General features: G+C 48.1%; 1 protein-coding gene across 2 annotated transcripts; it reads right to left on the reverse strand.

The window, feature by feature from the left end:
* Positions 1-2,154: 2,154 nt before the first annotated feature.
* Positions 2,155-4,936, reverse strand: LOC144107973 (uncharacterized). 2 transcript variants are annotated; one of them, XM_077641229.1, is made up of 4 exons: positions 4,863-4,936; positions 2,862-3,700; positions 2,615-2,759; positions 2,155-2,546 (listed from the first exon to the last, which is right to left on the reverse strand). In XM_077641229.1, the coding sequence occupies exons 2-4, from the start codon at positions 3,675-3,677 to the stop codon at positions 2,155-2,157; spliced, it is 1,353 nt and encodes a 450-aa protein (XP_077497355.1). In that variant the 5' UTR covers positions 3,678-3,700; positions 4,863-4,936. The 2 variants fall into 2 exon arrangements, with proteins under 2 accessions (XP_077497355.1, XP_077497356.1); XM_077641230.1 differs by having other exon boundaries at positions 2,155-2,543; positions 4,863-4,922.
* Positions 4,937-12,994: the final 8,058 nt, after the last annotated feature.

The following is a 12,994-nucleotide window of genomic DNA, read 5'->3' on the forward strand; positions in this document are numbered from 1 at the left end:
TCCCTATGCGGTGACCCCCACGCCACACTCTCCCATATCCTTTTCGGCTGCACTGCCGACCCTCCCCCGCGGGGACAGCACGCCATCTCGAGCTGGGAGGTCCTGCTTATGTCTGCAGACCCGACATCTCAGCTTGCTGCGGTGACTCGGGCTGCCGATGTCGTCCCGGCATGACTTACTTGATGCAGTGCGGGACCGCGCAGTGGCCCAGGGACCCAGCTGGGTCTAAAACTCACTTGCTCAATAGTTTTTCTGTCTGTGTGAGCCTGCAGGAAAAATCATTCAAAACTTTGCAATTACTTTTTGGATCACAATACAAGTTAAACTTTTTCCCCTCATCTTCCGTCCAACCTATGCTTGAAGCTAGGATAAATGAATGCCTATTGTATGTTTTCCTTGATCTCCTTACAGCTTGTGCTCTAGCCCTTGTTTTCTCAAGTGTTCTGCCTGGCTTGTTCACTGTGGTCATACTACCTTGCAAATTATTTGTTGTGCATATATATTTCCTGACATTGCTGAGCACATAATGGTGAAAGCATCTTATCAGTAGGTTTTTTTTGCAGTTCAACGTGATATTGAGTGAAAACTTGATTGAAGTATTTTTTTCAACGTTTTAAATGTCCCCTGAACATTGATGCGTATGAAGGAATGAGCACATGGGGGTATGAGTATTCTCAGTGATGCAAAGGCTCTGCTACCTAGAGGACCTCTTATCTGTCATCATAAAACCATGCAGTATTTTATACACAGGCTGCACTACAAGGTGTTAGGAATGTCGCCTTGCCAAATGCCGTTTGACTCAACTGCCAGTCTTGTGCTGTTTTTGTCTGGCACCTTGTCCACATGTTGTTAGAGTTAAGGGTTCACTGTACAGACAGTGCAGTTTCTGATGCCATAGAAATGCAAGCATGTGCCCCATGTGGTGCAATGTGCCTGCCCTATTTTTGAATGAACCAGCGAAATAAGCACTCGCTAACTCCAAAGCTCTCTGCCTCATGTTGAGATTAACCGTTCGTGGTTATGACTTTAATAGCTCACCCCTCCAGCAGCGCTGCAACGTACTCCGCTGTGCACTTTTTTCCATTAGTTTTCTTATCATGCTGTTTTTTTGCTGTGATTTGTTGCTTTCCATTTTGTCTGACGTGCTGTTTTGATGTGTGCGGTTTTTACCTGTTTTGTTTTGTCGCTGTGCTGTTCTTTTGTGTCCCTATTAGTTACAGCTTGAGCTTGAATGGCATGAAGAATGCAGCGTGGACACTACTTGTTCATTTTTACGAAGGCCGAACCCAAACCAAAGTTGTTGCAATAATCCTTTGTTTTTATAATACTTTAAATAACGTCTGCCCCTCTCAGTTTTGTGTTTTTTTAGCTATGTCCAAGGTTCAAAGCAGCAAAGTAAAAAAAGAAATGTATCTGACTCAAAGGAAGCAATATATACCAGGTACTGCATAGTCTGGAAAACAAAAGGTTGCAAGATATGCATAGTTTCTATACTTTGCAATTGCCATGGAGTGCCTACACACACGCACACTCTTGCTCGCCCCGTGTCAAAATCATGTAAGAACACTAGAACCCCCCACCAATTCCTTTTATTTCATGTGGTACAGGGCAAATACAGATCAATACAAGCACATTCAATACACACACTTAAGATTAAAACCCTAAGACCTTAGCAGTTAACCTATGCAAATTAAAAAAAAGCTTTGAACTTCAAAGGCCGCTGAGCAAAACTTGCCATCGAAGAGGAGTCTTCATTGATGCTTGAACCAATCGCATGATGCAAAAATTGCGCGCGACGCGAAAATCGAACGAGTGAAGACCGGAGGCTAGAAGTGACGTAGCCAGGCACCCTCAGAAAACCAGTACGCAAACGCACCTTGTTCAGGGCAGCTCCAGGATCCAGAAAACCGAAAGCGCATCGCGACTCAGCGCCGATGATTGAACGACACATGACACTCGACAAATGACTGGACATCTTCTGGGAAGCCTCCGTCCGGAAGCAGCAGACAAAAATAACTTTACTGCTGTCTAATTTGTACAGAGTATGGCGATACAGAAAAAATGCAAAACATTGCATCTAACAGTCCCCTAGCAGAGTTACAAAATAAACGGCGGTCTCGAAGTAAAATGAGAACAAAGCGTCTCAGAGTGAAATTACAGCCCAAAGACAGGGCAGCTTAACCAGAGACCAGCGTTTAGTGGGGCCCGATGCAATCGTAGCATGTGCACAGTGCCTGGCGTTGCAGGCAAAGCTGAACCCTGAAGCACCACATAGGATAGGATCACCGTGAGGCAAACGTGAGGCAGAAAAGAAAAAAAGATGGAGGTGGTTGAGTGGTCAAGGACAGGATACGTACCATGAGACGGCGTCGACTGCTGATAACCGGACGGGCCGGCGATAGCAGGAGCGCCAGACGCGTCCATGACTTCCATGGCGGTGGACGTGCCGTCCCCTGATAACGCGGTGGCAGGAGAGGTGGCGACCACAGGTGGTATCGTTCGGTCATCGTATGTTGTTAAACTAGATGGCGACGGCTTGATGTCTACTGCAAATGACAAGTTACGAGGCGGTGTCAGCAACAGGGCCGAGAAACTTGAGCAAAACTTTGTTTACCTTGACTCGTGGCAGAGATGTCTGAAGGCAATGAATGTTGAGCAGGAAGAAGTGCAGAGTTGTCAGTTGTGGGCCCTGTGTGATGATACTGCTGTGACTCATCCCCTAGTGCTTGTGATGAGGCGACGTCCGAGAACTCTGGAACCTGAGAACAAAAAAGGCGCATCGTAAGAACTAAGAACATGTTTGGCAATCGTTACGGGCACAGACTCTTAAACGGGGAGCACAGCAGCAAGAGGCCACTTACGTTCTCGGTCGTCGTAGATTCTTCCATAACGTCGAAATGCTCCACATCGAAGTCCGCATCGTCGCCCTCCACCACGTCGTCGCCAGTCGAGTCTTCAATATGCTGAGAGATGCTGGCCTCAACACTTGAACCGTGACGAGCGCCTGAAGGCACGGCAGTAGAGGACGACGCCGCCACATTGGAAGCCCAACTCGAAGGAGACGCGGCGGGAAGGTTCGTCACGCGATCACTAGACGTAGTGTCGTGCTCAATAATTTCGGGACTATCGGGCCCCTTGATACGCGTCGCCGGCGGAGCGTCTTCAGAGCCGCTCTTGCTTGAGTCGCTAGGTGAGCGCCGCCGATGCCGGCGGCTTCTCTTTCGTTTACTGAGCGGCGGAGATTCGGCACGCGGCGTACCCACGAGTCCAGCGTCCCCAGCACCGTCCACACTGGTCACGAGCCCACCATTCTGGTTTTCGTTGGTATCCTCCGCGAAACCCTTGACCTTCAGAGTCTCGGCAGTCTTGAGGAGCGCCGTGAGATCATCTTGCGACACGTCTACCTCACCGCGGTACATGAACTCGACTATCGCCTTCAAGTCCATGTAGCGCATGTCCTTCAGTATCACAATAGGGTGCTTGCACGGATTCTCGGCAAAAATCGCTTGAAAAAAGGGGCTGCAGGCAGAGAGGATCATCTTGTGCGCCTTCAGCGTTTGACCATCGCACGCCAGCGTAACGTCCACAAGCGCTTCATTAAACCGCAGTTGCTCGAACGCGGCCAGCATGTTCGACTGGTGGTTCGTCCACTTGAGGCAGAAGTGTTGCGATCCCATCTTAATCCCAAGTGGTTGTGCGGCTGCAAAGGAAAAAAAAATGCTACATACACCCGTAGAAAAGATGCTGCGCTCAAATATGCGACGCGGAGCAAGCTGTAAAACTGGCTGAAAGCACAAAATCCTCAAATTCATGTCAAAATTGCAAAAGAAGCCGACCCAAACGCCAGTGTCGGTGTCGAAAATTATAAACCGAATCGTAAAAAAAGTGGGCCTCATACTTTTGTCGCAAGTCCGTGCCTCCTCGGGATAATTCAAAATAGCGAATGCCAGGTTGCCAAGACGCCACACCTGTCTTCTGCCATTAAGCTGGCCTCCCCGCTTCCCTCATGCAAATGTGCGCTCGAAAGGCCATATTGGCTTCCGCAGAAAATATTTCCACCGGGCAAGTTAACGTACAAAATTTAACACAGCCGCAAAACTCGCGCCTAAAGACCTGAATTAATGAAGCCCACCACTCTACATATTGCCCAAAATCTTGTAACTGGCCTATCAAACGCGAACTCCGCAAGCCAGACGCGGCGAAGGGCACGAAACAGATTAAAAATGGAATGCTGCAAATTAACTATTCGAACGCGACTGGCCCAAAGTTATTTGAATATTCGAAAACAACCGCTCAGGAAAGCTGAAAACTCGGCATTTACCCAACGGTACAGTTGCGGCGAGGAGCGTCAGTCAACGGCCGGTACGAACGCAGTTCTCAGGAAAGTGTCGTAGAACTAAATAAAATACCTCAATGATACGAGAACGGTATTCAACTACGCGGAATTTGGTGCAAATATTTCGGAACGGCTGCCTAACTTCAAAAAACCAGGGCGTAAAACTATCAACGGCTTCCCGAGGAACAACGCGCCCGACTGAAAAAAAAAAAATCCCGCAAAAATGCCAAAACCCCATCTAAGTGGACAATAGTTGCCTAAATCAGGAATGATAATTATACTAAGGCAAAATTTGTGAAAATTGGCTATGAACGCGTCCCAACAGGAATCGAACATTTAAGCCTAATATGCTTATACAACGAAGCGCTCGACTGAAAAAAAAAATCCCGCAAAAATGCCACAAAAACCCATCTGAAATGGACAAATAGCTTACTAAAGGAAGAATGATAATTGCACTAAGGAAAAATTTGTTAAAATTATCTATGAACGCGTCCCAAAAGGCATCGAACATTTAAGCCAGACATACCTGTATACAAGACTAGGCGTTCGCGTTGCAGCAAACCCGAAAAATGTGGCCTCACAGCACGGCGTCTTCCGAGTCTACTGATGACGCAACGGCTGTCTGCCGGCGGGAAGCAAGCAAACGCCAGTGGCGCCAGTAAGCGCCTCGGCCAATCAGCGTCCTCGACGTGCTGCCCTCTAATGCCGGGAGCATCAATCAACACTAAAAAAATGGAAGACGCTTAATAATAACCATGGGTATGGTGAACTAGAATACCTATCTAGTGGCGCGAACGGAGGCGCGCGCAGCGTAGCGGCTGAGGTAAAACTCCTCTCCTCGCCGCAAGGGGCGCTAATGCGCCTTTTACTATCCCCGCGCTGCCGCTGCCAGGTTGCTTCTTACATTCGGAACGGCTCTCCGGGCGCTGCCTAAGGCGTCTTTGTGCGCCGCTCCCACGGACGACGAACTTAGGAAGAAGTGGGTGCGCAATCTGCGAAGAGATGACAAACCTTTCACTGAGTCCTCGGCGGTCTGTGAGCGCCACTTTGAGCCCGAGTGCATATTGCGGGACTACATACACATAATAAATGGCTCCGAATTGCGATTTCCCCGTGGGAAGCCGTCACTGGGGCATGGTGCGGTGCGTAACCCTCCTGCCTGACTGTCCGTCTTACCTTTTTGTCCGAAGAGCGAAACAGAGGGCAGAAAGAAGGCCAGCAACAGCAAGCGACAGGACGCACAGAATGAAAGTGTAGATGTCGCGCAGGAAGCGCTTCGTCAACCTGTAACCGATGTTTCGATTTCCGAGCTGAACGCTCTAAATGAAACTGCAGGCCCGACCGAGAGTGGGCCCTTCACAGTTAACATGCTTCGAGGAGCGATTCTTCCCTCAAAGACCTCGTGCCGGATAAATTGCGACAGTGACGCCAGCGTGCTCTTCGCAACAACATCGATACGAAGAGACACCAAACTTGAAATTCTTTACGAGAAATCCGTGCTGTTCCTTTTTGGATGCAGATGCTGGCCAGCAAAGCTCCCGTAGTAGCAGGCAGGAACTTGTTGTTAAACTGCTAGATGCAGGCAACATAGATGCAGCAAATGCAGTGTTCCCGAAATTACCCCCAGACCATCCCACTTGCATTGTGGCATCAAGTGACAGCCGGCTAATATTTTATATAGCTGGTTATGTGGCCAGGAAATGTATCCTGAAGACGGGCTGTGAAAGCTGCCTCAATTTGCTTTTGTTGACCGAAGAGGCGGCTGGGAACTTAAACCTAGCCCCGTCCACTCGCATGAAAGACAACGGTGGTCTTCTGTATCCCGCTGCCGCCCTGTACAAATTTGTAGTTGACCTAGAAAATGCTTTCACAACATGTTTTAGCCTTATAGAACTACATGCAGACAGTATCATTGATATTGTAGATGTGGTTAAGGCAAAAACAGAGCTTCGACTTGGCTGTCCAGACCACTGTGAGAAAGTTGCAGCCGAGCTCACTGCTTTTTACATAACAACCCGCCTTCACTTTTTTATGAAAAGCATCAATAGCAGCAACAACCGGACATGCCAAGCTTCTAAGTCCCTGAAAATGCGTCGATGTACTTAGATTTTCGAAGCACCCTTTTAGGGTAGCTTCAAGCCCAGCCTTGTTTCCACAGTTGAAATTTCTACCGAACCTAATTTAGGCTGGTTACGCCAATAACGTGGCTGCCATCAAACCAATATTTGCTTCAGTTTTTCTTTTACATATCCGCACTTGCCAATAAAAGTATAATGCTCGCCTCCCATGTATTATCAACCTGGCTTATGCCATGCGTACACTGCAAGTTAAATTTTTCGAAAATTGATTTGGAAATATTTTCAGTCACGGGTAAAATTTTCTGAACAAAATGCGTTTCTGAGCCGCTTAACCGTCTCAGGAAAAAACTGATTTCCGTAAGACTAGATCACACGTAGGCGCGCGCACAGATGAATGAGGGGTGTAGTTCTCTATAATTAAGTCGCCTCGGTGGCTCAGTGGTTACTGTGCTCGGATGCTGATTCAAAAGACACCGGTTCGATACCGGCCGCGCCGATCGCATTTTGATGGAGGCGATATGCTAGAGGCCCGTGTACTGTGCGATGTCAGTTCACGTTAAAGAACCCGGGCGGTCGAAATATCCAGAGCCCTCCACTACGGCGTCCCCAATAGCCTGAGTTGCTTTAGGACGTTAAAACCCATGGCACCAACCTATAATCGAAGGTAAACAATATCAGCCTGGCAAAAGATGCACCTAGACAACTAACATCCGCCGGCAAATCCGTGAGCCTCTCTCATTGCCCGGCGCCCATTCTCGGCAGCAGACGGCATACGACGACGCGATTTTTCATCATCGCCGAAATGCTCAAAGGGGGAAAAAAGGTACCTATGATGTTACGTTGAAGCTAGTTGAAGCAAATGGCATGCATTTTTATTAACTACAGGCGTATTAGTACACCACACCAGAACAACGACTCGGAGAAACACACGCAAGCTCCAGCGACGACGCCGCTAGAAAAAGTTGCACTGGCGCCACCTGGTCGTTTCTACGCCAAACGGCACGCCTGCGCCCTTCCGTTCGCGCCACTAGGATAGTATTCAAGTTCACTGTAACAATGGAGGAAGGGGGAAAAAAAAAAAGAGAGGCCGTCACGTGACATTTTTTGAAGCCAGAAACGAGCTCGGCGCCGTATTGTCCGAGCGCGCTTTTGTTTATTTTTATTTGCGCTCTTGTTTAAGTTTTTTCTCGCGCGCGTTTCAAACCACGCGAAGGAGCCAGACTAGAGAGACTCCAGTGCGAGTGGCGCTTGACTTCTGGCCGTTGTTCGTGTACGGGAGGGCAGTGACTGCTACAACCAGGACGAAATAACGCAAGCCTTATTTCAACCCATGACGTCGCATCTGGTTTGAAGAAAAACGTCACGTCCGGCAATTTTTTTTTTGCTGTTTGAGCCGAGCCGAGCAGCTTTCAGTAGCACTATGGCCGGTCATCGTGAGGAGCGTACGATCGTGTTGCACGTGAGTAATTGGTTCTTTCTATCTTTTGGTATGCACATACTGAGCGATTGCCTGTTATCTGACACTCGGCATTCCGTTGTCAACTTCCTTGCGCCCGAATATTTTGTGTTTGCAGACACGGAGCCCGCCAGTGGGCCCAAAGGCCCGGAGGGAGACTCATCTGTTTTATCGTAAGTTCTACTCAAAAGCTCTGTGCAGGTCTACGTAAAAGAGCAAGCGCTGGGCGTGTTTTTATATCATTTGTCAACCCAGCCCAACATAACTCATGGTCATGTAAAACACGCATAATTACCAGCTTTTGCGTGCTCCCAAAAAAATGCAGGAAACTTTTGACAACAGTTCAGTTAAACCACGACCGGCTTTATTACTAATAAAGCCGGTCGTGAGTTGAACTAACCGTTTGTGCGATGAGTTTTGTACGCGGTCCGCTTTTTTGTGGCCCCGCGCCTGGGAAAGTCTGTAGAGTGTTGACTTAGTTGCACTTCACAATGCACCATTTCGGAAATCGCAGCGCCGCGAAAAAACCTAGCGGGCGCGCGACGCATTGTAGGAAAAGTGAGCGAGCGCCGACCGACCGGCCATCTTTCCTGTCTCCTGCGTTTACATAGCTGTGGTGTGTGTGCGCGCGTACTTCGTTTGGTTTGAGATTTCGTATTTTTTGGTGGTGGGCGTTGCAGGTGCACTATATTGTGTTACGTGCCTGTTGGTCACTTACCCAACAAACACAAAATCTCTCAGAAATATCCCATCGTTTGGAATGTCCCCAGGAGGTTCTCATTTTTCCCGAAGACGTCCAAAAAACGTCCCCACAACTAGCCGTGTCCAAAAAGTTGTGCGTCCCAGGGACAGCCCCAAAAGGTTAATGCTAGATTTCTCGGCTCTGGCTCAATAAAATTATTTCTTCTTTTTCATGCAGACTTCAGGCATCTAAGCCCACATATGTGCCAAATTTCAGGCACACACTTACGTTACAGGTGGTGTAATACATCTATCAACTCGAGTGAATGCTTGCTTGCTGGCTAGGCCATTCAGACTTACCTGTTTACATGAAATGTGCTTTAACAAGGTGAAAATTTGGGCTGGTTGGTGCATGATCTTGCGACGAGAGCACTGCAGCGCGAGACAAAGCGAGAGGCGGGACACGACGCTGATTAACAACAGATTTTTAATGCACGTTCGTCGAATATATACATCTCGCTCGTATAAGAAGGAAAAGAAAGATGCATGAAAAACGCATACGATGTACACGTGGTGAAATATTAAGACATCGCACGCAGATAATCAATTTCTTTGTCACGAATCGCTATTGAAGGTATGCAGACGCATATGTCGTTCTTTGGTCAGATGTTGAAGGCTTCTTCAATCTCCCTGGTCCGTTGATCAAAATACGATGGGATGACCATTGTGTTGATAAGCTGCGGAGCGCATTGATTCTCTCTGCAATGTTTTGCTAATTCACTGCTCATGGCGCCCTTTAAGGATATTTGGTGCTCTCGAAGCCATTCACTCAAACATTGCCTTGTTTGACCAATGTAGGTGTGTCCGCATGACAGAGATATTTCGTAAACCCCACTTTTCACACATTTCACGTTTTTTTGGTGCTTTTTCTTGCATTGATTTTTCTTTGCTCGTTGTTGACTTTGGCGCACAGGCTTCCTAATTTGTTGGGTGCTGACATGAGCACTTTTACACCAGTTCTTGCTCTTACCCTTTTGAGACTGTGGGAAATGCCATTAATGCAAGGAATGACCACGTACGGCTTCCTTTACTCTCATGTGGTTGTGACATATTTTCTGCCTCTAGGTGCTTGCAGATTCCCTTGACACTGGATAGCAGTCTCGTCGGGCAACCTGCTGCTTTCAGCCGACGGTTCTGGGTGTCAAAACTGCCTTGAACCTCATGATGACAGGATCGCGTCAATGCGGCTCTCATTGCTGTTTTTTCTACCCCTGCTTGATGACCTTGGAGTGCGCAGATGTGTAGGGGAGGAGTTCCTTCTAGCTTAGTGGTCCGTACCGCCAGCATATGTGAGCGCCTAGAAAGGCTAGCGTCCAGTCAAGAAATCGCATAACGTTGCTTTCTGGGAGTTCACTTGTCATTTCTAGTCTATAGTTCTTCTAGTCCTTCCAGTCCTTAGCAAAAGTAGCAATGAGAGCCGCATTGACGAGATCCTGTCATCATGAAGTTCAAGGCAGTTTTGACACCCAGAACCGTCGGCTGAAAGCAGCAGGTTGCCTGACGAGACTGCATATTCAGTGTCGCAGAAGGGATTCTGCAGGCACTTAGAGGCAAAAATATGTCACAACCACATCAGAAGAAAGGAAGCCATACGTGGTCATTCCTTACGTTGATGGCATTTCCCACAGTCTCAAAAAGGTAGGCGCAAGAGCTGGTGTAAAAGTGCTCATGTCGGCACCCAACAAATTATGAAGCCTGTGCACCAAAGTCAACAGCGAGCAAAGAAAAATCAGTGCAGGAAAAAACACCTGAAAAAAAAACGTGAATTGTGTGGAAAGCGGAGTTTACGAAATACCTCTGTCATGCGGACGCACCTACATTGGTCAAACAGGGCAATGTTTGAGTGAATTGCTTCGAGAGCACAAAATATCCTTAAAGGGCACCATGAGCAGTGAATTAGCAAAACATTGCAGAGAGCATGAATACGGTCCGCAGTTTATCAACACAATAGTCATCCCGTCGTATTTTAATCAACGGATCAGGGAGATTGAAGAAGCCTTCAACATCGGGCAAAAGAGCGACGTACATGCGTCAGCATACTTTCGGTAGCGTTTCGTGACAGCGAAATTAATTATCTGCGTGCATTTTCCTAATCTCTTACCATGTGTACATTTTATGCATTTGCATGCTTCTGTCCTTTCCTTATTGCACAAGTGAGATCTACATATTCGACAGAACGTGGTTTAAAAATCTAGCCGTCAGCGTTGATTCCCACCTCACTTTTCTTCGTTTCGTGCTGCGCTGCTTCCGCCACAACAACATGAAATGTGCTAGAAGTTTACACACAAAAGAAATATTAATTCAAACAGTCTCCTGATCCCACCCATATAACAGGAAATAGCAGTGCAATACAGATGTAATTTCAGTTTATTAGATGTGCTATTTGCATTTAAATGAATACAAGCAGAAGATGCATATGTATGCACCATTTAACACACAATGTACGGATCACTACAACACCAGCAAATAATAATGGCCAAAATTTTCTGTAGCTCTGAGAAATTAAAAAAAAATGGAGCAATAAAAACATAATACAGGCTGAAAGTTGATGCACCTTAAGCAAACATTCTAAAGGGTACAAAAGCATATATGCACATGCAAAAGCAAACGCATGTAAAGAGCAACCTTGGTGCCAAAAGAAAAGATATGGGCGCATGATACAGATACACGGTTTCAGGTTACGGATATCCTGCAGGGTGAAACCTCCCTCTCGCTTTGCCTCTTGCACGAGCCTCGGAGTAATCTTGAACGCGTTATCAAAAAGGAAAAAAAATTAATTGTACGAGGCGAAAATAAACGGGCATAAACTACATACCTTGACGACGTTGCCAACAGAAACCCGCGGCTGAAATAAAAATCTGCAACTATATTTATGAGCTCAATGCAGCCTTCTGTCCTGCGCCTTCTCACGGCACAGCGAACGCTCAAACATACGCGTTACATCCTCGTTACAGCCCCGTTTTATTTTCTTGTGACTAAGTGTGGAGATAAGACTGCTTGGAGCCGGATGGAAAAGGGGGGCGTCTTGAGGTAGCAGCCCTGGCTGGCCGTGTCCATGGTACAGCAGACCACGCGTGCGGCACAATACGGCGTGGGAGGCAAGATCAAGGTGATCAAGGCACGTGTAATCCAATAGGGGTGGGTTGGGAGTCAGCGACACGAACACAACACAAACTACACCGCTGCGACAGGACGGCAATGTAGGTAGAGCAGGTTAATCCATGGGCACTCGCAGCAAGAGTCTGGTGGGCTTCCGAAGATCTCTCCTGCCTATGACCGCAGTGGACGGCCACGTTGCCACTAACAACACTCCACAGTCGTCGGAGGCGCTGAGGGATGCAGAGTTCGCGCTAGGAGTCGCCCATTGCCTTGAAACCCGCTGTCGCGAACGACGCCTGTAAGGGCATTATTATGGTGTAGGGTCGTGAAGCTGTGCAAAAGACTTGCGATGCGCCGCACGCTGCTGCACCAGTTCCAAAAGGAATTATGTAGGCACACCGAGGTGCGCGGGAAAGCTGCCATGAATCCACAGCTACGAAGTTCACGACAGCCCAGTGATATGAGAGCAAGAGCTGCTGCGCGCTGGGGCTTGCGCGCGAACAGCTAGGGGCTGCGCGAATACGTGTGCGCAAGATGGCTTCCGTCCAGCGAGGAAGCCGGGCGAGCGACGGGAGGCCCATTACTGCGCCTCTGCTAGACAGCGGCGCAACGAGGACTGCTGGTAGTTGGAGATGCCTGCAGGGACCGCCGCTCCCGGCGATGCGATGAAAAGGCAGACCGCCGTCGCCTGCCTGCCTGCAGCATGGAGCCGACGGCCCACGAGAGAGATGCGGGGTTAACTGCGCTTCCTTCGGCTGTTCGAACAAAACTGTCTGATCTCTCAAAACGGCGAGTGCAAGCGCAAAACCTTCTCTCTCCGTAGCTTTTGGTGCGAGGGAGAGAGAAAATGGAGCGAAGAGTTAATTTGTATTTTTTGTTGAAAAGCATTGGTCCCAAAAACATTCTCCCAGTTACCTTTCTGGGACCAAAATGCTCTGATTTGTTTTTGTTTCTGCTTAACGCCCTCGAAAAACATTTCTAGGACATTAGTGGGTGCACTTTCCTTTTGCTTCTATTTTTATGTCCTGCCTCTACGGCCTGGAAATGTTCGATAATTGTTGTACTGGGACAGGGACATATCCCATCCTTTCTGGGCACTCCTGGGGAGGTACGTTGTTTGCTGGGTAGTGACCGCAGCCACTACTGCACGCGATGTCGTCGAAGTGCCGAGGCAGCAGTCAGACTTGTTGTGTGCCTGGTTGCGACAACAACACGCTGAGAGACAAAACGTTTGATTTCATGCGTTTCCTGCAAATGAAAAAGAAAAAAATGAGTGGGTGAGAA

The sequence above is a fragment of the Amblyomma americanum genome, chromosome 10, assembly GCF_052857255.1.
Source record: "Amblyomma americanum isolate KBUSLIRL-KWMA chromosome 10, ASM5285725v1, whole genome shotgun sequence".
Classification (NCBI taxonomy): Eukaryota; Metazoa; Arthropoda; class Arachnida; order Ixodida; family Ixodidae; genus Amblyomma; species Amblyomma americanum.